The 26,604-nt window shown below is 29.2% G+C and overlaps 1 protein-coding gene across 1 annotated transcript in view; it reads left to right on the forward strand.

The window, feature by feature from the left end:
* The window catches only part of LOC129958243 (uncharacterized protein ZK1073.1-like), a 95,832-nt gene that overhangs the window by 29,452 nt on the left and 39,776 nt on the right, over positions 1-26,604 (forward strand). The window contains exons 2-5 of the mRNA XM_056070546.1: positions 12,651-12,701; positions 16,435-16,498; positions 18,221-18,338; positions 18,469-18,531. Coding sequence (XP_055926521.1) covers positions 12,651-12,701; positions 16,435-16,498; positions 18,221-18,338; positions 18,469-18,531 — 296 coding nt within the window. The remainder of the gene's footprint in view (positions 1-12,650; positions 12,702-16,434; positions 16,499-18,220; positions 18,339-18,468; positions 18,532-26,604) is intronic.

Here is a 26,604-nt window from a genome sequence, read left to right on the forward strand (position 1 = left end):
TTCTTTTCAGCTATAATTATGGGTTTTTTTTAAAAGATTTTAACAATTTCAAGCGCGGCTCCGCTTTTGCATATCGTTCGAAAAGCAAAGAAAAATACAATTTAATCATTTAATAGCTGATCAGTTATTTAATTGTTAAACTTTTTAAAAAAATTATTGATTTTTTTGAGCATTTGAATACATAAAATAACACTTTGGAACAGAAAGAAAAGTTCTGTTTCCATTCCTCCGTTAATTACGAGGAAATGTCCCAGTGTTGTTATGAACTACATTCGGCAGTTCATGTCATGGTAAATTGAAATTCCGATGGATATTTGATGCACTTGTGTAATATTAAGCTTTGAACTGTGCCCCCCTGAGTCATTTCCACCCCCGCACCCTATAGGAGGCATCGAATCGAAAAGCGGTTAAGTCATTTCTTATGTATGACTCGGTTTGGTTACCGCTGTTGAACCACTGTTATGTCATCATGGACTTCCAGTGGTTTCTAGTTCACTTCTGTACAAGTTGTGAGTGCGAATAGAGAAAGTTTTTACTGCTATTTTTTGGTACACAGTAAATCCATGGACTTCCAACTATTTCTGTATCGCCTGGTGGGAAGTTGTCAAAATGAAGAAGGAGAGATTTTACTACTGCTGGGCTGACGTTTCATAAAAATAGCACATTTTTTTAGATAATTCTTGCGTTTCCAATTGATTCTAATTACTTCAGATGAAGTTATCAAAGTAAAGGGAGAAAAAGTTTTTTTACTACTGCTTAGGATGCTGCTGTTTTATTACTACAAAATGTATAGAAAATTAATAGGCACACAGCATATGAAACTTATTCTAAACATGAAGAAGAATAAGATTAAAATAAATATTGACAAAACTTGGAAAGATATATAAATATTTGGGGTAAAAGGCATGTAGTAATATCTGGATATAATAATATCTGGAATAAATATCAGTTACAATGCCTTTTGAAATGCCTAAATTTTCCTCTCCTTTATATAGTGCAAGATTGCACTTTACTACTGTTCAGATATAATATATTTCATTTAAATGCTTCGTAATAGAATTTGTATCTGATATCCTACCCTTATTAGTAGTAAGCTCTTTTTAATCAAGAGTTCATTATCTGCTCTAGAATTTATATTTGACTTGCTAGCCTCATTAAGACTAAGCTCTTTTGTCAAAAATTGATTAATTTCACTAGATGAATTAATATAATGAACTGAGCTAAGGGAAGAACTGTAGATGTAGAGAATTAATCGCGTTACACTACACTTAAGTCGGATTCCTTTTCTGAGATTCTAAGAATCTATAACAAATTTTAAGTTTCCAGTACTTGTGTTTTCTCAAGGTCATTAAAAATCTCCTCTTTAGATGGGAAAAGGGTACATTTAATTGTCATTAATTGAATTTTAGCTTAGAAGCAAGCAGGTATAAATCTTAAATGTTTTCAAGTTCTCAAATTCTATTCTTAAAGATGCTATTGTTCGCTCTTGCTGTTGCTCAACCCCTTGAGGCAGTCGAATGAAAATACTGGTTGGCACGTTGTTATTGAATTCGATTGAAAAATTTTAATATTAAATATCAAGTGCCTCGCTCAACGCTTTGTCAAATCACCTTCTCCCCTCTACTCGGTATCACTTCCTTTGAGGAAAAGCGAACTTCTGGTGTCTTTGTTATTCTTTGTATGCTCAGGAGTTATTGAATTTGCATTTCAAAATTCCAAAGACTACCGTGAAATGAAAAATCCATTGTTGCTTCAAATATTTATTAATAGATGATTCAAACATATTAATTTGATGTAAACAGATTTGTTTAGATATACCTTGTAGCTTTAGAACGAATTATAAAAAGGATTCATTATTTTTTTAAAATTTTTTATTGGAATTGTTTGTGTATCATCATTTTACTTATCAACAGAAAAGTATAAAACTTTATAAAAGCTATAAAAATCTTCAGAAAGTGATGGAAAATAATAATAATCAATTCCTTTATCGTCAAAAGAAACAACGTGTAGAGGATCTCTATATTATTTTGAAATGACTTATGCGTATTTTCACAGAGAATTAAATTGATATCGTCATAAATTAAAAGATTTTTCCAATCTATGACAGGTAAATTATGATCAATAAACCTTTAAAATTTAAAAACCAATGTATCACAAAATCTTTCTTATCAATGAAATCATTTCCCTTGACATCACAATCACATTACAGGAGTAACTGAACATGCCATTTAACTGCATGATGTACGGTGACGTCCGACACATTCTTTTTGCACCTCTAAGATGAGCTTTGTATATAGTGTTCATAATGTTAACTAGAAATAGCTCTATTATTGGTTTTAAAATTGAGAAGAATTTTCTAATATTTTAAATATAGTGTTGAAAAATAAAGAACTGATCAATTGTTAAAAATAACAGTTCCTCTAAAATATTCAGTGACAAGCTAGTCACGGGTAGCTAATAGATATTGTAATTTTCCATAATTCATTATATATATATATATATAGACTATATTTTATATATCATCAGAAATATTTCCTGACAATAAGAGTAACTCAAGTAGATAAATTAAAATTAAGAGTATGATGTATGGTCTCGAGCGGTTTTTTTCCCTCTTTATTCCTTATTTTTTTAAAAAAAATCTATGAAATTTAGTAAAACATATTTATGCCAAATTTAGTAGCCTTAACACACATTAGACAAATTTTTTAATTATGAAATTTGAAATGTTTTCCACTATCTGTATAGGAAATTTAGTTGCATTCCGTTCATTGGTTATAGGCGCAAATGCTTCCAAACAGAAGAAATTATTTTAAAACCACTTTAATTTTTAAATATGGTTACAATTTGCATTCCGATCGTTGGTTATTGGCGCAAATGCTTCCAAACAGAAAAATATATTTTAAAACCATTTTAATTTATAAATATGATTACAATTGCATTCCGTTCATTGGTTAGTGGCGCAAATGCTTCCAAACAGAAAAAAATATTTTAAAACCACTTTAATTTGTAAATATGATTACAATCACAATGTATTTAATGCTTTTCTATCTGTACCTAGCGGTTTTATCATTTTTTTATTAAAACATTATTTTTTTTAATAAACTGATCAAAGCATTTTTTCAAAAAAAAAATTATTCTTTCATATTTACTGAAAAGAAAAAAACCGACAACGGGTGGTCTTTGCACCACTGCTCCTTTTCCTGACCAAGTCTCAGGGGCAGCTTCGACGATCATAACACTTCAATTACATACAAAAAGCAAATTATGTTTAAAATACTCAGTTTTATCCGCTAGAGACATTCCATTTTAATGATCTGAAGATATTTTTCCAATAACATATTTTTTTAAATGTCAGAATACATTACTTTGAAGAGAATTGAATTCTTTTTCAAATAAATTAAAACATTTTACCATCAGTTTTATTTCTGTATGCATTTTCAAATTGAAAAAAAAAATTACACGTAATTATTAAACCCAATAGATCGATGAATTCACAAAAAATATGTTTGTTCCCTTCGACTCAAACCGATTCCCTTGATGCTCAGAGACTTCTCTCTAATCCATTTATTTGATCAGCAATTTCAAATGAACAGATCTGCTCGCATAAAAATGTGCCGTATAATTTTGCTTCAGTTAATCTTTTTTAATATAGTGCTTCATTTAATATTTCAATTAGAACAGAAATGAAAAAAATTTATTGTAAAGCGTATTCTCGATATGTTTCGAAAGCATAATTGAGCTCACGCATCCAAAAAGATTTCTCTCCATTAAAGTGTAGCATATCCCTTGACATTGTCATGGAATTTAGGCAGCAGCAAAGGAAAATTAAATTTTCATCTCTAAAGCATTATCAAGGAACTAGTTTAATAAGCAAAAATAATGTAGTTAATTAAGTTTAATCTAAATTCCAAAAATCTCCTAATCCCTTTGACATAAATTAATTATACCCCTCTTATCACCTCTGGGATGCAAATTCTTTAAAAAAAGACATGGAAATTTTTCTAAAGACTAATAAAATTTATGTACCATTTTCCTTGAATCACTTCTAACATTATAATGTTTCCAAGAATTTCGAGCACTACCTAGTTGTACTAAATATGTTTGTGAAAGCATTTAGGTGTAACTATTTTCTTTCATTCATTTTCATAATTTCAACAACTACAACTTAATAGAATTATCTTTCTAATGTTATTATGAGGTCATTATTTTTCACTCTCTGTTATATTTTTTTAATTATATATCCCATACATTTCACCTTTTTTATCTCTCTTAGTCTAAATGTTCCTGGCCTTTCAATTTTTTATTCATGGTTTATACAGAACAATTCAATATTTAAAGTCAACAGGTTTAGAGAAAAAGCGAAAAATCACATATTATTTCAGAACTGCAAACTCTATCTAAATGAGCTTAAAGACATTCTTGGAAAACATAAGATAAACAAAGCAATCTCTGTTTAATAGAACTGTATATTTCATTCTGAAAATAGGCGGAATTTCCGGAACTGTTAAAAGGCATACCTATGACGATTAATAGAAAAGCCTTTTAACAGTTCCTAATTAATAATTGTAATAGCAGGCTAATTTCGAGGTACACCTGGAAATTTAGAAAAGTTGCAGTAAAGACATAAGATGAATGCTTTTCTAGTGCTTGCACTCCAGGCTAGGGATCCAGTAACTTTCATTCCTTCTTGTAGTATTATTATTTTACAAATATAATTTATGTGTACATCTATTATGAGATTAGAAAGAAAGAAACAAGACTACAAGATTAGAAAGAAAAAAATTGCCTTCATTACACCAGTAGTTAAATCTTTATTATTTAAAAATTGTTTACATTATAGAATGAAAAACCTAAACTGCTGAGTAAACTTTTGCTATCAATTATCCTTTTATAGAAATCAAAATTTTATCAGTTAATTCTTTCCTGCACTAATATAAGCTACATCTTTATTTGCAAATCTTTCTTTGGTGATCCTGCTATGGTCTGGTGTCTGTGGCTCAACTACAGAATGGTAAGATTGAAGATTCGACACCTTATTCCATCAACGTTCTTACTCCTTTTTCCGATGTGTTGAGGAGTACCCTGTCCTTCAGTGCCCTAGTTCAGGTGTCGCCCTCATCTTTCAGCCTTGGTTCAAAATAAAGAAATCAGTCTCAAAACAGCTCTCTTGTAGCATCAAAATTTGACATTAATCTTACAATTCAACTCATTCCAAATCCTTAGCTTGAGATTAAACTTACTCTGGTACAATATATTTAATTAGGTTACTGTACCCCAATATAATTAGGATTAAGCTATATATATATACTGTAATCTAACTGAATACTTTATTCAGTACCATTTAAAATTGGGACAGCAAAATCCCATTCTAAAACTATTTATTTAATAGTGTGTATATAACGTGCTCTCAAATACGCGGCAATGAAATTAAAAAGAATAAGAATATTATTTTTTTTTTACAATCTGTAGTTTTATTTCTACTGAATAAATTGTTATACACATTATTAACATGCGTATTTTGCAAAGTATAACTTTAAACATTCAAAGAAGGCACAGCTTCTCCTTATACAACTTTCAAATCCTTTATGCCCGTTCTCGAAGATATCGCGATGCAAACAGTAAATATTTGTTAAAGCCATCATTTATTCGCATAATGCATATAATAATGGCATGGCACCACTATAAATGACACCACCATAGATGGCACCACTGAAAAAACAAGAGACGCACCCTTGGCTTAAAATCACTGACTTCTTGACAAGCGCCCTTAGAAACAACAAAGAAGTTAAAAGTTAATTATATGACTTTGATTATTTCTTAGGGTTTTTATCCTATAATTTGTATTCTTTTTCCCAATTTATGTAACACTAAATATAAGTTTAACATGAAATGAGGAAAGTATGTATGTAATCTATGTTTACAATGTGTTACCATTACGAATCTAATCAACAGTTTTTCTAAATATTCATAAAACTGCAATCTTGATATTTACTGTAGTATTTATTTATTTCTTCACGAAACCGTGTTAGATTGAAATTTTGTTTAAGCATGCCTTTTGTATGAGAGTTTTCTCAATTCTCGAATCATATTACAGAAATGTCATGTCATACGAGACTTAGCTGCATTACATTTATAATATTTACGTAATAAAGAACAGACAGTGTTAAAAATTTTAAAACATTCGCACAAGTTTTGAATTATATAAAATGCATTATCTTAGACTAAAGTAATCGAAAATTTAAAGAAATAAAAAAGCAAATCTCATCCCAAAAGAAGGATAAAATATTGTGGTTAGCAAAAGAAGAAAAAAAAATAAGCACGAGATTTTCATCAATATGAATCTCAGACAATGCCAATTTCGGAATTTTCTGCTTCGCTGAGTGACTGAATGATAATTATTCATTGAAAATAAGTTCCATTCAAGATTTTTTAAATTTAGAAGCAAAATATATTTTCTTTCGGTTTAAAGATGTTTTCTGCGTTTAATATGCAAAATAGATGCATAGAAGTATCTTACGAAAACCACTTTGAAAATTATAAAAGAAAATTCCTTTTAAAATCCCCCCAATGAATTATTAAACTAATATAGTTATTTCGTAAACCCAATAAGCTACTTATATATTTTTAGAGATGCGCTCGCGATTTAGAATCCATTGAAAGAAAATCTTTTCATTTTAGCTATCGAAATTTGAATAATGTTTTCTAAACTTCTTATTTATCTTTAAAAGAAGGACAATTCAAAACTTTTCTTTTCTTAACACATTTGATTGAAAAGATTTAAATGAATAATTCTAACTTGAAATGAATTTTCAATTTTTATTTTATGTATGATACATGTTTGAAGTTATTTTTGAAATTATTTTTCTCACATTCCTATCTCTTCTTGGAAAGAATTTTAGATATTATTTTGTACCTTAAGAAGCAAAAAAGTTATTATGTAAATGGCATATTTTGGCATGTATTTGTTATTTGTAAAAGGCACATATTTGTTTACTTGATAATAGGCTTAAAAATTTGTGGAATGAAGCCGCAAGAAAATTGATTTTTTGTTGTTGTTATATTTCCTTTTGTGAACATGACAGAATTTTCGGAGTTTCTGACTGTTGATATAAATAAGAAACAGCGCAAATCGTTTACTGCGATTTTAATATAAAGTGACATCAAAGAATTTCACGTTCTCGTCGCTTTTCAATTTAAAATCAAATCTTTACATAAATTATTTTTTGCTGCTTTTTCTGAACGCATTTGGTAATAAAATATTCAAAATATTATCGTATTGCAAAAAGTTTCCTGTTTTTTTTAATTTGATTTTTTTTAAATTCAAAAAAGGGATTTTATGTTAATCCTGTTGTTTACTTGATGCTTCAAATTTAAAATTTCTTTGAATGAAAACCCATTAAAATTGATTTTTTTCACATCTTTTGTACTCGCATGTGAATTTTCAGGGGAAAATATATCAGTCTTTAAATTTCTCTTTTGAAATTTCAGCTTGAAAAAGCGTGAATAGATTTCGTGTTCTTGACACATTTTTAAATGTATGTAGAATGCAATTTATTTTAAACATATAACCTTTTCTATAATTATTAATTTGTTGGTGGCATTCTATTGCAAACATTTTTGAAAATAATTCAACTTAGTAAACAGTTTTTATCTAAAGTTGTTTTTTGAGAGAGAGAAACAAACAATTTTATGCAAATGGAATGTTTTGAGTTAGGATTTGTTTCCTTTATGTTCTAATCTTGAATCCTCCAGAAATCCAATCTCAATAAAAACTGTCTTTGTTTGATTTCTTTTTGAATTACAAATGGAATAGGAATAAATAAAATATTTAATGTAGTTTATGAATAAATAAAATATTTAACACTATTCATAACAATGAAAAAACTGTGTGGTAATTTCCTCCTAATCGAAATTATAACAATGGATTTCTGTTTTTCCTTGATCTCATTTTATGCTCTTGCATAGTTTTTATTCTTCCTTTTGCATTCGCTTGCAGGAAATATTTTAACACTCGATATAGTATAATATTTTCGAGCAAATATGTGGAAAACATTTTATCAAGAGTAACAAAAATTGTGGTAAAATTTTCCTGGAAATTCCGATCAAAATAACAATGAATTTTACATTCCTCTTGAATCATTTTAATTTCTGTCCCAAAGTTTTTATTTTTCCTTTCGTATTTTATTAAACCTTCGGAGAAATGCTTCGGCGCTGCCTCCATTTACTGCGAAAAGCACCAATCCGATTTACCGAGTTAATCCTTTTTATCTTTCGGCTGCAACGGAACTTCAGGGAACTGTATCCGTCCTAGAGCACAGCTCTCAGCACTTTGGAACTCCGACTAATAGATTAGGAAAGTATTAGGAATTTTTCTTCATAAGGGAATAAATCTAAATTAAATATTCATGCACTCAAATAATATTTGAGGAAGCATCTGTCGTGCAATTAATGTTTAATTCTTTTTCTTGCGCGACGTGTAAACATAAATACGCATATGTGTCATAAAACTTCTATAAGCATAAGTAGTTCATGCCTTTATCATTTTTTAATCAATATTTAATTTCATTCTTAAGAAATTAACTAGAAGCCAGTCACGACAAATTTTACTAACGTAAGTATTTTTTATCGGCTATCGTGACACAAATTTTGCCTAGACGCGAACTCTGACATGATGCGATCTATGTATATGACCACTTTGTGCTTACATAACTGCATAACATCATCTAATAAATAACAATAATATAAATTTGAAACAGAATCGATTATTCAGAATATCTGAATTCATTTCATAAATTTCTATGATTAATGTAGGATAATTTAGTAGTCAGTCCCTTCATTTCGAAATAGATTATTCTCTTAAAAGACCATATTGCGAAATATGTTTCTAATTAATTCTTCTTTAACTAAATTTTGGAACTTCAATTAAATTTCTCCAAAATCAATTTTAGTCTATCTGGATTATTTTCTCCCGCATAACTCCAGAATAGACACAGCATTCTACTGTTGTTATTTCCAGGAGTCCCAAGTTCAGGTACTTAATATTTTGAATAATCCATCTGTCACTTAATTGCATCGAAGTCAATTTCTCTCGTTACTTTAATGTATTTGACCTTTTAAGTTAAGGTAAAATTTATCGACAAGATTCTTCAATAATTTTATCATATTGCAGCGATTTCTCTAGTCACATTATTGATTTATAAATGTAAAATTATCTTTCGTTAAGCTTCGTAAATATAGTACTCATTAATGCATAAAAGTTCTGTTGCATTCCCAGTTATTTTACTAAGTCTTAATTTATTTTTTATTTAAAACATGACTAGGGCAAATGAATTTCATCCGAAACACATTAAATTATCTACAAAAATAAAGATTTCAATAATGAAATTCTTTAGATCTCACTGGCAATTCCTCTTTCCATGCAATGCTAGCTTATCATAAGTTTCTTAGACACCTAATCTGGACTCATTCTCCAAACTTCCACCTGGAGGACGTTTCTTTCTCAACATGAGATTTAGATTATTCTAGGCCCACGCGTCGAATTTTAGGCGAAAGCAAGTTTCAAAACTTGAGCGTTTCGTCCTGAAGTCGAGATCCTACAATCAAACCATCATGGTTCTTTCGAAAACAAACTAAATTAAGTTAAAACTAATAATAATCGAATAAAAAAAAGATAAACGAATAAACTAAAAATTTAAATAGGCACCTTAGTTATCTTCCTTCAAAAATTAAATTCAGAACATTTATTATTAATTACATTTTTCCGAAATGTCCATAAGGTAGGAACATTGATTAGAAACAAACTTTGTAAAGATCCGTACGACCAACGTCTTAATGCAGTAACTTTTCAAAATAATTTGCTAATGATAAATTAAATTCATAACTTTTGGATAATAATGTAGGTTTTGACCAAACCTTTTATCAAACTTTTTAAGTTAATAATTGAAACGGATTAAATCGCCATTGCTGTCACTTGGTGTTCCTATGCATCTAAATGCCACGAATAATTACACGGTTATTAAGACCAGCCATCAACAGCCGTGCACCTATCAAAAAAACAAAAACAGCCATCAAAAACCCGTGCACCTATCTCTCCCGTAGGAGGAACCAGCGAACAATAACACCATCTCAAGGCAAACGAGAACTCGCTTACTTAACCGGTGACTTCTCAGTCCCATTTTTGAGATGTCCCTCCTCAACCCATATGGTTGAAGTTAAGAATAAAACATACTTATACTTAATATATACAAACTTCTTTCGAAAAGACTGCTTGCAAATGTATGCTACGTAAAAACAATCGATGATAAAATTCCTCAAGTGTTATTTAAAAAAATATATATGAATAGATTCTGTAAAAATTGGAATAATAAATGAATAGTTCATTCATCACACGGAGGAGTTTTCAAGAAAGGGCTCTGAGGTCAATTATGTAAATTTGATATATGATGGGAGAGAGCTCTTCTGAATGTGAAATGCATATTACTTTGACAGAGTAACACGTTGATCCCATAGAGTATTTTGTTCAAAATGGAAAGTGCTACAAGAAAGTTTGCTTTAAAGTTTCGGAGACACTCATGCGCAATATGAAAAAAGTTTTTATAAAAGCAGTGAGAATTTAGAAAAATGGGGAGAGATATATTTTTCATGGTAGAAAGATTTCGTCTTCATTCTTGCTTCATGTTCCTGCTTTCATTTTGCGTTCTGAAATGGGGGATATTTGTATCACTTAAATTATTTTTTATTCATTTCGAATAATTTACTAATTTATTTAGTTACTATGCCTTTGTCTTGAAGTAGAAAAGTTTTAAATACAAAAATTGTATACAAATAATAAATAAGTTTTTTTTCAATTTAACCATTTCTTTATAAATGATACACATTTGAATTTATTTATATTTTTCTTATATTCCTGACACTCATTTATTTGAAATTATATAAATGTTATTTAATAAAAATTGCCAAAATAAATTGCTTAGAATGGTAAAAGGTTGAGTAGGATTATTTTCAAACAAGATAATATTATTATTAGAAAACAATTGTGAAATATTAGGTTGATAAGTTCAGTATAATGAAATAATAGAAAAATATTCAATTAATAGAAATAATAATAAGTTTAATAACTACAATTTTTAAACATTGTTAGGGCGAATATATACTGTAGAAAGATTAATTAAAGTAAAAAATCATTTACAATTTTCCATTTTTATTATTCTGTACTTGAAAAATCGATATGCAATTTGCTTCTTTTTTTTTTTTTTTAGTTGAGTGGAAAAAATTCATGATTTTTTATATTACTTCTTTTTTACTAACCTCTTATTTTTTTACTCACTTTTGTTGAAAGCATCGGAGACTTAGCTTATTGAGTCATCAGACCAAAGCACTCAAAGGCTCCAAACAAGGTTCATGTTTCTATAAAAGTCGAAACAATGTGTGATTTTTTTTTTAGAAAAATTATAAAGTGGTTATATTTAAGTTTCAGTTTTTTACTTTTTCTAGAACCCCCAGCAAAGTAAAACTCAACACAATTTAAAAGAATGGGGAGTTTTTTCTTGTGAAAAAATATTTCTACATTCAATCATAATCAGAAACATGATGACGTTTTTTAAAAGCCGTAGAAATCCCATTATAGTCCATATCCATTTGCAATTAATGAATCATCATAAAAAATTACATATTTGAATTCAGACAAAAAGTCACTATGCAAATAAACTTAATGATATTCTAAGTGCATGGTAAGCATTATATCTGTAAATTGGAGTCAAATGACCCTTCTTTGACGTGCTGTCAAAGTTTGGAGAGTGAGACATTGACTGAAGCGTTGTTTTCGGTTCAAAATTACGAGATCCATCTCAAAATATCTCATAACGTACAGTTAAATGTTAGTTGGTAATTGCAGTTATGCTTATTACTTGACAAGATTATCAAGCAAATTGATTCCATTCTTGATTGTAATGGACAATAAATAATCTAGCTTTCTCTTATATGGCCATACAAAAGTTCTAAATGTGAAACTGTATAGTTGCAGGAAAACAAAAGCTACCAATTAGATAGCCAATAGTAATTTTACATAACAGTTACCAATCATGCAATGAATAATAATTGTACATAATAGTTACCAATCATGCAATGAATAATAATTATACATAATAGTTACCAATTTTATTATCAATAATTAAAGCTACTAATTTAATGCAAAGAAGAAAGTGAATTCTGATATTAGCGATAGCTCTTGTTTTCTCTTTATTCCAAAATCTTTTGGTACAACTTATAAGGAAAAATCCAATTTGTGAAACAATAAATTTATGCCTGAAAGTCAAAAATCCTGGGAAAAAAATTTTATACTGAGAAAATTATATATTTCAAATACTAATAACCGTGCCATTCTGGCAACAATTTTAATATTAATTAATTATTGTTCTAATAATTAGATAATCCAGTGTAAATTTCAACTGAATAAAATCAAGTAAGTGGAATATCTAAGAATGGATACATAGAAGTGGAACGTGTTCTTTAAGAACCATGTGATAAAAATTATATATTTAAGCAGTATATATTTAAACAGTGAAATGTGTCTTATAAATTAAGTAACTTTTGAAAATTATGTACACTTTAATATTCTTCGTAAATGCTGAAATGTTTATTTTTCCTTGCAGTTGTATGAACTTGATACTCCGAGGAGTGGAAAAATAAAGGTCCATGTTCAGGTAAGTTCTTTTTCGTGATTTATTTACAGATTTAAATGATAAATAGGTAAGAAATTTAATAACAATAGACGAGATTAATCAAATTTAAAATGGCATTAACAAGCCTGGTTGAAAGCATATTTCATTTTAAGCAGCATATTGTGAATTCTAACAAATCTTCTCTAGGATTGCTGAAAAATATAATCTGTACTTAAGAATTTATTAATTGCTTTTAGCTTTTTATTTTTTAACGTAATTATAAATGGATTTGATTGCAAATTATAAAATATATGAAATTATTAATATATTAATATATGAAATTATTAATATATGAAATTATTAATATATGAATTATTAATATATAAATATTATTAATATATGAAAAAATTAGAGGATTATAATCATGAAATAATTATTCTTATAATTATGAAAATAATAATAATATAATTATGAAATATATAATAATGCGTTTTTATGATTATGTTATAATGATGTGAAGACTCCTGAATAGTTTTTACTTTAGTTAATGGAATGTAAGAGAAAATTCTATTTCGAGCAAATATCGTCTCTTATTTATCTTGAAATTAATTACATTAGAAGAAAAAGTTGACTGTATAACAAAAAAGAAGGTTCCTTTAAAAAAATTTAAGATATTTTGACCGAAAATATTTGAGAAAATTACATCTCATTATTACAAGCAATAATTGCATGGCTTTTCCTAATGAGAAGCTTTTGCTGTAGTTCTCTCGGATAAGAATGGACGAATTTGCGAACATCTCTTCTTTTTTCATTACTATTCTATGGTTCCCTTTAATATTAAACATAAAAATAAGATCTCATCATCTTCTTAAGAGTTGGGAAATTTAGATTTTTAAAATTTTCATTAATAGATTTTACGCATAAGGTGATAGATGTAAAAAATATACTTTGCAATAAACACGTTGCGCCACAGCGTCTCCCCAAGAGTTAAGAAAATTTGAATTTATATTAAGCACAGATTTTTAAAGTCTAATTTAAAAACGTCTAGGTTTTAAACGGTTTCTTTTTTATCTTTGATCCCACCTAGTCTTTGCGACATGTTAAATTCTAAGACGTCGCAACCACAATCCTTTCCATACCCCGAAGATCGACTCATTATGAAACTTCTCCGAGGCTATTTCAAGATGGGCCATTAAAGAAAGGAAAATTTTGAATGCATCTTCTGTAAAGCTCTCGTATCTTGAGATAATGAAAAGTTGAACTTTTTTTTTAATCTCAAAATGTAAGAAGTTAATGAGACATCAATAAAATTGAAGAAAACTTTTCGATTTTTCTTTGAAAAGTATATTTTTATGTTATTATCCGACGAAGAAACACAAGTTTTCGGAGGTTATTTCGAAATGAGCTCATCGTTTTGAAACGCAGTTAAATGAAGGGGACGAAGCCTGAGGGATCACCTATTCTTCAGTTTTTTGCATCACGTAACATGAGGGCTTTTGACTAATAATGGTAGCTTTGACATACAATCAGACTGACAGACATAATGGATCTGTAATGGAATAGAGAATCAAACTCACAATTCTCTGTTCACCAAATCGAAGATGCATCTATTTCCCATCATTAATCCTTTTCTTTGGTGCTGCAATATATTTTTTCTATCAGCTAGTGCTTGTCTGTATTACAGATAATTTATTGTATCTGCTTTAATTACTAATCTCTTAATATTTTAATCTGTTGTTGTTTGATGCAGTAAAGCCAGAATTGAGTCTATGTTATAAAATTTCATCAACCAATCTCACAATGCCGAATTGTTCATTTGCTTATGTAAGAAGTAAGAATAAATTCTATCTTTCCTCTGCTTTTATTATTTCGATTTATCTAATTTATATTTTTGGTTGGAGTCCTTTTTGAGATCCGATTCTACGAAAAAAATTATCGTCTATATGAACTTGGTACTTTTTCAATCCATCAAGGTCAGACATTTTCCTTCTTATGTATTTGGAGAGGGGAGATGTCAGTTTAGATATCGCCCTCGTCATCTGACCATTGTTCAAAACGTGAGGTTTGACCATAAATAGTTTTCATGTAGCTTCAAAGTGGATCGTGCTTTGAAACAACTTTATAATTCTGAATTAGATAAGGTTCTAAAAACTGGTTCCATATTTTCCACAACAATAGCAAGTAAATTAATTTTTATATAGATAACTTTGTCCTAGCAAATCTATTTTTTTGAGTATATAAAATGTTCGTGTATTTGATTCTCAGCACATTTTTAGCCCTTCTTCGATATTGATTTAAAATTAGATTTTTGGTTTCTTCTAATTATCATAGAAATTAGAATAAGACGTTTTCAGAAAGATACAAAATATATAATAAAGAATTCAAAAATCTTAAGTTGTCATTTTTTAAAATTTTGAAGTTCCAGTACCCTATAATGATGAAAAGAAATCGAGGGACGAAATCTTTATTTAGATCCAATTCAACAACAATTATTCTTTCACCTATCGGGAGTTAGAGAAAATTGTATTTTAATGGTACAATAGGTAAACCTGGACGTGCGGCGGCAAACTTCTCACCCATCAATTAGTCGGCTAACGAAATTCGCAAGCGAACATTACTCAAAATTTATGTTAAATATTGATAGCAAAATAAACATTTTATCAAATAATCGAAAGTGGCATAATAATATTTATGACATTAAATCTTTAAGCAATGTTATGATTATTGTACATAATATATCTCCGGTTCATTTATTGGCCGTTATAATGAAAGGTGGTTTTCAATAACCTTGACTGGACCGGATCGATCGGTAATTGACTTTGGACTCTGCCGTGAGAGCAGAATGGTGCACGTTAAATCCGTCAAACGTCCACCACCTGGAGCGAGAAACTCTAGCTCTGGTATCCTCCGTGTAAACTAGACAAGTCTCTAAATGACATGATCTGTCCCCAAATAGATCTAAAACACCTTAAAAACGGGGCATTTTAAAAAAATCAGAAAAATCAACAAAAGTTTGTCGATTTTGAAAATACTTGCTTTTCTGATATACAGCAATACATCGCCATTAAAATGCTAAATATAGTTTTAAAAACTCTTTCAAAATCCCGTGGCTGAAAAAATTTTTTTTATCACATGCAGGTGAAGGTCATCTGAAGATTAAACTGCGAGCAAAGATTTAGTTACTTATTTTGCATTTATTTAAATAAAAAAAAAGCTTGAAGTCCCGTTTTCATTTTCTAATAATATTTCTTATGTAAATTCTTCTCTCTTCCCCCCCCCTTTTTTTTCTTCATTATGTAAGAATCTTTAAGTAGCCGAAGTATCTTAATTTTTTATATACATTATTTTTTCCAGGCTTATATCCGAAATAACTTCTTGCATCATTTGAAACGATGAGTCGATTATTTCATATCGAAAATATCCGAAATAACATGAATCGTCCATTTCTAACACTAAATACTGCAAAACTAAATTTTAATAATAAAAAATTAAATAATTAAATTTTAATTAAAAAAATAAAATTTCAAGCAAAAATTTTTCCATAGCGCCTTTATCTTTAAAATTATTTTGTTCAGATTCTGATTGCATAAAACTTTAATCTTCTAAGCGCAACGTTTTTGTCCTTTATTGAAAGAGACTTTTTTCCCCTTTGACTTCAGACATAAAAATGTATCTGCTTTTGGAATATTACTACAATGTGTATCCCATAAAAAAAAGATTATAAAATTAATTATCATCTTAAAGAGTTTTTTTCTCCTTTTTTTTTTCTCAATAGGGAGATCTGGATAACGCTGAGAAAAAAGCTGTTTTTCTCACTGTGCATGATATTGGCAATAACCGTAAGTACTTCATTACTTTTACTTGTGTAAAACCTTTAAAAAAGTATACACTCATTTGCTCACTATTATGGTATCCTCTATTTTCGTACGGAAGATAAGATTTATTTTCAGAATTGCACTTTTCTTCTTTTTTTTATAACCCCGTTTCGTAATTCTAGAATTTATAGCTTATTTATAAAAAAATACTCCCCTCTTAGGATAAAAACAGGAAAATTGATCTCGTGTTTTTATATCCTTAATCTTTGAAGTCGTCTATACTGAATAGCCTGATAGATTGAAGTTCTTTTGAAAATTAGAAGTTAAACAAGAGTTCGTTAAGAGTTATGTTTATTTTTTTCCCACAAGCTATTTTTGACAGGCTTCCAGATGTGACTGGATTTTAAAAAAATATCTCACATATTACTTTAACTTAGATAGATTCAAGTTCTTTTGAAAATTAGAAGTTAAACAAGAATTCATTAAGTTTCATTTTTTTTTTCACACAAGCTATTTTTGACAGGTTTCCAGATGTGACTGAATTTTAAAAAATATCTCAAATATTACTTTAACTTAGAAATTTTAAAAACTGTTAAAAAGAGAGGGTGATTTATAAAAAAAATATTTTAATCCTCTTGCTTTGAGAGTGCTAAAAAACTCGTGTCAAATATTTCATACATTTTTCAGGCCTACGCTATTGCAGCGTTACATAAAAATAACAATTAATTTTGCTGCGAAGTTATTTACTTACTCCCAATAACTAAATAACAATTAACGCAATCTTTGCTTCAATCAAGCTTGGTATTCGAACCATCTATCAAATTAGGTGGACCTTTCTTTGCGATCTCCAAAATAAAATATAGTAGAGAAGGGATCATCTAATTAAATAGATGATTCGATATCGTCAACGTATTAGATAGAACCTTCGATATTTCATACAAAACATATTACAAAGTGGGGAAAGTTGGAAGGTCAATAGAATAAAATTCAGAATCAAAAAAAAGTCTTGAGTATTCTTCTCTTCGCTTCCGACTTCCCGTCAAAATAGGGCTCACTTAGTATTTAATTTTGTCGTATAATAAAAAGAATTGAAAGAATTCTATTCCCTGTTCTGTTTATTGACAATTACTACAATATGATTTGTACATGGATATTGGTCCGAAATTTGATTTTAAAAAAATCTTCAACCTATTCTAAAAAAAATCATATGCCAAATTTTATTCATGTACCTGGTTGTGATTTTGGCTTATGGTGCCGACACATGCATTAACAGTAGTTTTCCCTTTAGCAGATTTTATCCAAATTTCGATAGAGATCTACAATTTTTGTCAAAACAAGTTACAAACAAACTAAATATCATCTAACTTGTCTCGTTTTTGAACTGTTAACTAACTAAATATCATCTAACTTGTTTCGTTTTGGAACTATTAACTAACTAAATATCATCTAACGTTTCGTTTTTGAACTCTTGTGTTCACACATAGATAAAACACATCTATATCCCTGTATAAATAGGCAGATTTAATTCTAAAAGTGTGCTTCTTGAACTCGGGCATATCTGAAACGGGAAGATTCATCAAAACCTCGAAAAACAGTTTTTTGGTGATTACAGTACACTCTTTCTGTTCTTCGTGTTCATGAAAGTTAAAAAAAACACTTAATTAAATACCGAATCTTTTTTTTTTCATTTCATTTTTTTTTCTAATAAAGATTTTAAATCTTTGCATATGACCAATTTTTATTTAGATTCCAACTTCTGGACCTTTGTGACTCATCCATCAATGACTGAGATCAAACAAAGATCAGTCTTTCTCCATGTTGATATACCAGGCCAAGACGACCATGCTGATGATCTACCAGCTGAGTAAGCATACTCTAGTCTTTCAAAGAACTTTGCGCTTTAGATTTATAAGCAAGACGCTTGATTTTATTTCAAATGTTTCTTTTTTTTCTTCTTGTATTTAAGGCGAGGATTTCTTTCTTTTATTTTACAGTTTCGTGTATCCGACTATCCAAACTCTTGGAGAGGATCTTGTATCCATTCTGGACCAACTTAAGTAAGCATAAAAATAAATTAAAGGGTTTTTTTGTATTTTTATTTAAAAAAAGTTAAAACACTGAATAATGCTGGGTGTTTTGCATTTTCTGCACAGCAAACAGATATATTGTTCTGATTATTGCATCAATCCAATCTTGAGTTTACCAATGAATGAGATATTAAAAAATTCTTTTAAAATGTAAATTCTAAAGATAAAGAGGGGAGACTTTCCCCTCCTTTTACAAGTGAGCGTAACATAAGATCTTCAAATGTTTTCAACCGCTCTTGGGCTCTATTCTATTGAATTCTATTGCTCATAAATGATCCAGGCATAGCAATAAATATAGCCATTAGCCACGGACAAGAGATACAATATGAAAAAAAAACAAATTTGGCGCCATACAATATTGTCTAGTTCGCTGTTCATATGGATTATCTTTTCTCTTCTTCAGCATCGTACATGAAATACGATATTATATTTGATGACATATAATAGAGAAATGCAAACTGCTGATATGGGTTCACTTTTATGCTTTTCAATATCACACATTATTCTGAAATAGTATCTAATTGAAAAGCAAAACGGCGAGTTTCAAAGAAGAAGTTTGAGAAAACCCAAATTGATATCAGAAACTTCTTAAACGGAATTTATTGTAGAAAATTAGTTATAGCATTTCATCAACAAAAAAAAGCTTTTTTTTCTTGTATGGAAAAGTTAAAAAAAATTATGTATATAGCTCAATGCGTTTTAAGAATGGAGATAAATTTTGGTACATTTTTTCCTTCATCCTTTTTTTAACAAAGAAAGATATTGCGAAGAGTTTTTCGAAAATTTTAGATACATTTCTACTTTAGATAATTTTCTATCTGACATATCTGACATATGCCACTTGAAAAAAAATTATCTTTTTATTCTTTTTTAACAAGAAACATATCAGGAACTTCAAAGAAGTACTTTGCATTTCTATAAACTACATTAATCTGATTCTAAACTACATTTGTCTAGTTATAATTCATTTATGGTCAAGAATTTTCTATGAATTGTTTAATATAGAAAATTTATTATCTCAGTAAACATTTTTGATAGCGGGGTGAATTATTAACTTTTATATAAAATTATTCACATTACATTACATTCAGCTCCTTCAAAACCATTTTAATAAATTAATTTAAGTATTACGAAAGTTATAGAAAGACTTATAGAATTATAAAAGGCTATATGATATTTTGTACAACAGTATTAAAATTAACAGTTATTTCTCGCAAGTTACTTGTAAGATATTCTTACATACAGTGGGAATCACTGCTAGATTACTGTTACTATGACCATTTCTATGTAATTTTCTATTCACGGATGAAAATTAAACCAGTGATTTGAGAATTAACTGATAACAAATTGAAAAACTTTTAGTCTTGAACAGAAGCTTGGTTTTTTTCCATATATTCTTAATTAGTTAGCATCATTTGGAACACTAAAAGTTCACCTTAACAATGATGCGACAGTGCGACTGGATTAGCTGTGAGATCGAATTATTTACTAAAATAATTACGAATGTTTGGCTGATTATAAAATTAAAAATAGTTCCTAATTCAGTTATTCATTTTTTTAAACTATTACAGTTAAATAATCAGCAGAAATTCTTTGTATGTCATAAGAAATGTAACATAATGCATGCGAAAATCAGTTGCAGTGGAAACTGATTTTAGCTTATTTTCCAACGACGATGTACCGAAAAAATTTCTTTTAATATATCATGTTGGTACTTAGCAGCAAATCAGCAATACTGGTGTACTCCGTAAATGGAATGGTATGGTATTAATATCATATCAGCGAATGATCATCCATTTCTTGCCGAGTAAGCGACATGAAGACATTATGATATTCTGTCATCGAAAACCATGAAAGAAAAATAAATTTTGACAATATCTTCTGTATAGCTCTCGTATCTTGAGAAAATGAAAAGTTTAGCTTCTTTTTATCTCAAAATATGAGACATTAACGAAATATCGATGAAATCGATAGTTCTCAGAATAAAATACACGCACTCTAACTTCAGAAAACTTCTTGATTTTTCCTTTAGAAAACATGTTTTTATGCTATTTGTATTGCGAATGCTGTTGCTCATCAAGAGATATCAAATGACCCAGATATATCGTCAAAATCCTATTCCCATTTATTTCATAAAAATAGCAGATGTTTTTCACGGACGATTTGTAATGATCCTCCTCTATCTCAGTCATATACCTTTATGAATACAGCTTACAGCTGTTGAACAGGCGATCAAGCCAATAAACAATTCCACTTCTCGTGATGAAGAACTGAATATTTAAAAAGCGTTGCAGGAGTCCTTAAAATATTAATGCCGAAAAAGTTATTGCCAAAATAGTAGTTTTTTTAGTAAAAAGAAATGTGGATTGTAGCTTGCTTAATGCTGCGGATGTTAATATCTATCAAAACTAAAAAAAATCATCTTTTAAAACAAGGCTGAGGAATATCTCCCTCAAACATTGAAGTGAATTATATCTCAGTGGTGTTTTTAACAATATTAACATCTTTGCCACTTATTAACTTTTTATAGTTTACGATAAAAACCTTATATTTTCTGAAATTAGCAGATGATTTCATAAGAACTCGGGAAAAAGATGTTCAAAAACCACGGCAGAATTCTTTTGTAATCTTTTTAAAACGATCTTTTGTAGTAGAATACATAAACAATGCCCGGGCACGGAAATTAGCAGCAGATTATAGTGGTTTTAAATCTAATGGAAAATGCTTCATTTACCATGGTGAAAAATGTAATGTCATTTGTCAGGACTTTCCTAAGTGATCAGACTCCGCAAAAAACTTGAAAAAAAAAATTATTTTATTCTTCAAAAAGCTTTCGTTGTTCTTTTCGTAGTTTTATTAAATTGTACTGAAAATTTCAGAATAATCAGCTTTTGATAGATTTGATCTATAAACAGTTCAATGAAGCTGTATAGATCATATTTAAAAGTGAACAACAACAATAAAAATATTTTCTTATTGAATCGTTTTCCTTTTTATGTGAGAAATTTAGTATACAAAAAAAATGACTCATACGCATGCTCATGAGCATATAATGTAACTACAATGATAGAAATAGAAACTATTAAAGACTCAATAGTTACGAATAAAGGAACCATTAAAAGTCTAATTCTAAGAGTCAGTCCAACAGTTTTCAATTCTAATGAACTGTGAATGCTAATGAACATTAACTATTCGCTATTTATTACAATTTATTTGGATCAAAGAGTCTCAAACTGTAAGAGATCTCCTCCGTAAAGGCAAAAAAATACAAAAAAAAACCTGTGAGAATGCAAAATATTTTTTGAAACATCTAATTATCGAAATAAAAATAAGACAATATATATTTCCGGTAAAAAATATATCCTTAAAAATAAGTAATTACATCCATTTATTGAACGACGTTTATATTTTAATTAATTACTCCAAAAATGATTGTCAGAGAGCCTGATTAAAACTAATTTGTCCAGAATGAATTTTGAGGGAGAATACAGGAGTAAGATTTTAAATCATTGCTGTCTTAATGAAATCACTTGTATTCTTCATTGTGAAATCAAAGTGTCACATGTCAAATTTGCCAACATTTTATTGGTGCAAATACTTATATAAGTTATCCGCATTTGTTCTCAAATGCTTGTGTGCGATGTATTATTGTTGCATATTGCCGCAAGATGCCATATGTCGCTAACGGTTCCGTCTGTTATATCAAAATTAAAAATTCTTCAGAAAACCGTTTGAATTTTGTTTCTACATTCATTCTTTGAGAAATTACATTGGTTTTAATATTTGCATAATGTATTTAATGCTACTTTATATCATTAAATAATATTTGCCAAATTCTAAATTTTGGTAATATTTCTTACGAAAAACCTCATAAATTAAAATCTAAAGCACATTTTTTTGTTCAAATTCTGTATAAATGTTCTGCAGTTTCTGAACTAGAAAAAAAATCAACCTGTTCCTTTAGAAATTTTCTATAGCTTTAATACTTTACAATGCAAAAAAATGACACTTTCTTACTATTTATCAGTCGAACCCTAATAACTTAAAGGGTGGATAAAAATACAGATTGTTTTTTAATTCATGAATTAGGCAATATATTTCTTAAGATATCTGCAGAATTTTGATCAAATCATTTGAAAAACTTTTAAACTAGGAGGTTTTTGCTTGTGACCTCATTTCAGTCAAATAAAAAAACTTTTTTTTTCAAATAAAAAAAAAATATTGCCATTTAACTGGTATGTTTCGGTTTTATAAATGTTTTTCTATTTATTTTATTCAAAAACTCAAAAGTATAACTATTTTACAAAGTTTTTTTTAAAAAATTCATCTTGAATATAGGTCACATAACTTAATATAATTTCAGTCGCATAATAAATTGACTTAATGAAAGACGAAATGGGCAAATTCGTGCCATTGCCATGGGATTCTGAGTTATCTGCCGTAAAAGCGACACTCCCGAAATTCCTGTGACCGCACGGAAACACCTAGGCAACACCATCCCGAATAGAATAATTTCAACAAGATCGATACTCATTGCCAGTTTAAATCTCCTTCCCCGCCGTCCGATAGTCGCAAAGGATCAAAAGCTTGTTGAAGACTACGGTCCTCTTCCAACTGTCAAATTTGCTAATAGTCAAAGAAAAAAAAAGACACTTCAATCAGTTGCATGTGGAGAATAAATTATCTATCAAATCAAAAAGGGAAAGAAAAGAAACTTTAATCTAAGTAGTAATTCATATCTCCATATGAAGTAACTTTTCAAAGTTTGATTTTCGTCTAATAAGAAACATTTAAATCGGTAATAAATCATCTTTCAAATTAAAAAAGGAAACCAAATTAAAATTAAAATACGACACATAATCAAGCAACGTAAAGTCATATTTCTAAATAAGTTATCAAATAAAGTGGCTTTTTACTTGATCTTTGCCGAATCGGAGAAACTTTGATTATTTTATAAAAAATAAACCTTCAATCAAATGAGAAAAAAATGAGACAATGAACTAATTTTTATTTGAGATATCTAATCAGCTATTTATATACAATTACTTTTCAAAGCTAATGACATGCAAGTGTCCATCTGAATTTTTTTTTCTAAATTTAATAAGCATTTCTATTGTTTCAAAAAATTAATTTTGTTGTGAATATTTCAAAAGTTAATTTAAAATTTTTGATGAAGTTTGGAAGATTATTAACTATAAAAGAACATAGCTATAATTAATTTCCATACGTTAGGAAACTCTTTAGAGAAAGTCAGAACGAGTCATTGGGAACGGTAACTACAGTACGCATCGTTGAGACCTTAATGGGTCGTAAACCTTCTTTAACACCTTATAAGACAAAGTATTTTTCTGCCTTTTTTTTTTCAGTGTTATTTTCTAATGTTTGTTTACTTTATTTGAAACAGGGTTAATAAAAAAAGGTAAGCGAAATCTTTATCAAAATTCCTTTTTGTTCCCTCTATGAGTTATACGCGAGGTAAGTCGATAAGTTATATATTTCGTGGATCTAATAGAATATAAAAGTTACGATAAAATCCAAGTTACATTTTCGGAACTCTGCTAAGAAACAGGTAAGTGTTTCCAATTACTCTTCACAGTTTTCATCGTGTGGTAATTGTGAACAGGTTTTCAAAGTTATAAAAATCTTTATTTTTAATGCTATTATATGATAGGAAGCAATATTAAATCAATTTTTATTATTATATCTCAAATTAACAATTAGTACTTAAAAAAATAATCTATCAAGTATAAACATATAGACTTTTTACTTATAAAAGTCGGTTGTTAACACGTTGGCTGGCGAGTGACTCGCCTCTGATTCATACATACTGCCTAATTAGATTACCTTTCTCTATTACATTTAAGAGACAGCAAAGAAGGGGCAATCTAATTAGATAGATGGTTCAAATAATAGGCGTATACCAAGGCAGCGAACGTGTTAATAATGATTTGAAACCGTTTGACGTCAAATATGGAAAATAGCAACTAAACTGATGATAAGGAAAATGAAAACATGATACTAATGGAGAAATCAGAAGATGATGATTCTTTTGACTTTCTTTTTAACAAGAAATGGAAGTGAATGACCGAGGGAGTGAATTATCTGGAATCATCCATGACTAGTTTTTGAATAAATGTGTTTTTTCGATCAATAACGTTGAAGTGCCAGAATGACTGCCTGCTATTCGCATATCTACAGGAGTGATGAAGTTGACGTTGATGAAATGGAGGAGACAGGTGTGAAAAACACCACTTTGACTAAATCAAAATTTTTGATGTTGAATAATAGTTTATGATCTACCACAGTCAGATAAACACTATAGTGCCGGATTCTATCGTTGATGTAGAATGAAAAAGTACATACAGATTTTTTAATGAAAAATTATATTTTCTTTTTAATACCCTGATAAAAGTATTTTTTAAAGTTTCTTACATTTATTACTTGACAGACGATTCTTATACGAAAGCCTCTAATTGTTTACAGCAAATTCCAGAATAGAAGGAATTAATACCTATCCAATAAAGTCAGCATAATGGACTTAATTGTGCTATTTCAAATTAAAATACTAAGTTAAATATTTGTCTTCTCTTTTATCATCAAAATATGTTTTCAATGTTCATGTTATGACTATTTCACTATATTACATGTAATATATCAATTTCGGTGTTGAAAGCATAAAAAGAATATAATATTAGCATATATTTAATTTCTGTAAGCTGTATTCCACGGTATAAATGGATTGGATAGTCTGGTCACCACCTCCATCTGCTTCAATATTTGGAGGGACATTAGGTTCGACACTCGATTCAGACAAGATCCATAATGAATGTGATCGGTTCCCATTATTAAATATTTAGTTATGAGGCAAATGATTGATTTAGATACTTGTAAAGTAGAACGTGGGTTCAAGTGTCATCATTATCATCTGACCACCACTGACAATTATTAGAATTCATTTTAAGCTTAAGCTTTAGACAAAATCTCAAATAAAAGATCTTAGAGATCTCGTCTTAAAAGATTATATGAATGAAGAAACAAGAAATTGTTTTCCCTCTTTTCAAATTATCCAAAAATGAAATCGCTGGTCTTCTCCGTACCCCTTGGGATCTCTTGTGTTCCTACATTAGTGATAAATATTTTCATTTCACATGTAGCAATACAATGTATCACAAAGAAATGAAACGATCCACAAAGTGATTAGAGACTCCAAAGATTACCTATGGGAGAGGAGCGAAACTCTGATGACTTAGGCCCGGTACACAGTTCATTAACGACAAAATGTCGGAGAAGTGATTGGTGCCGTGAATTACATTGATAGCAATTCGGTAGTGCACTTTTACTTCTCACAGAATTGACATGTTGACATGTAATTAGCTATACTTCTGCTCGGCATTTTCCCCAAATGTGCTATTCCCTTAGCAGAGGAAGGGGTGATCTATTGGTACAGATTTTACTGCTCGTAGAAGAAAAGGTTAAATTTGTTACTTCGTGTTTCTTCGAAACGAATCCCTAACCTTACAAATGACACAAATGCAGTTTCAAAAATACTTTTTATACGCTTTTGTTTAACTTCTTTCGTGTTTTTAGAGATGGAAATTTGGAAACATAATTCATTCATTTTTCTGATGTAGTTCTCAAAAAATGAGTAGTTATATTAATCAGTAAGTGTTGGTACAGATTCCCTTAATGAGATAATTCTTTAAAAAAATTCCAAAGAAGTTAAATTTCTTTCTAATTAAAGTCGGATATTTTTAATTAAACTGGAAGGAATCTTAAAATTAATTAAGACTTCCGTTGCGTGCCATCATATTAAAATTCCCGTCTAGACTTGTGGCCCCTTCGCAACTCTTGTGGTACGCAAGCATTAGAATACCTGATTGCGTACTGCATTGGACCTATCTTTCTAACCTTTCATTTTCTTCCAGTTCTTTCCTATTCTTAATAAAGGGTCTCTACTTCCTGACTTTTGACATCATAGTTTTAACGAGCTACAATTTTCTGAAATTCTTTCATTCTTTCAGCTTTGACATTCTATTTAAAGGA

The sequence above is a fragment of the Argiope bruennichi genome, chromosome X1 (assembly GCF_947563725.1).
Source record: "Argiope bruennichi chromosome X1, qqArgBrue1.1, whole genome shotgun sequence".
Classification (NCBI taxonomy): domain Eukaryota; kingdom Metazoa; phylum Arthropoda; class Arachnida; order Araneae; family Araneidae; genus Argiope; species Argiope bruennichi.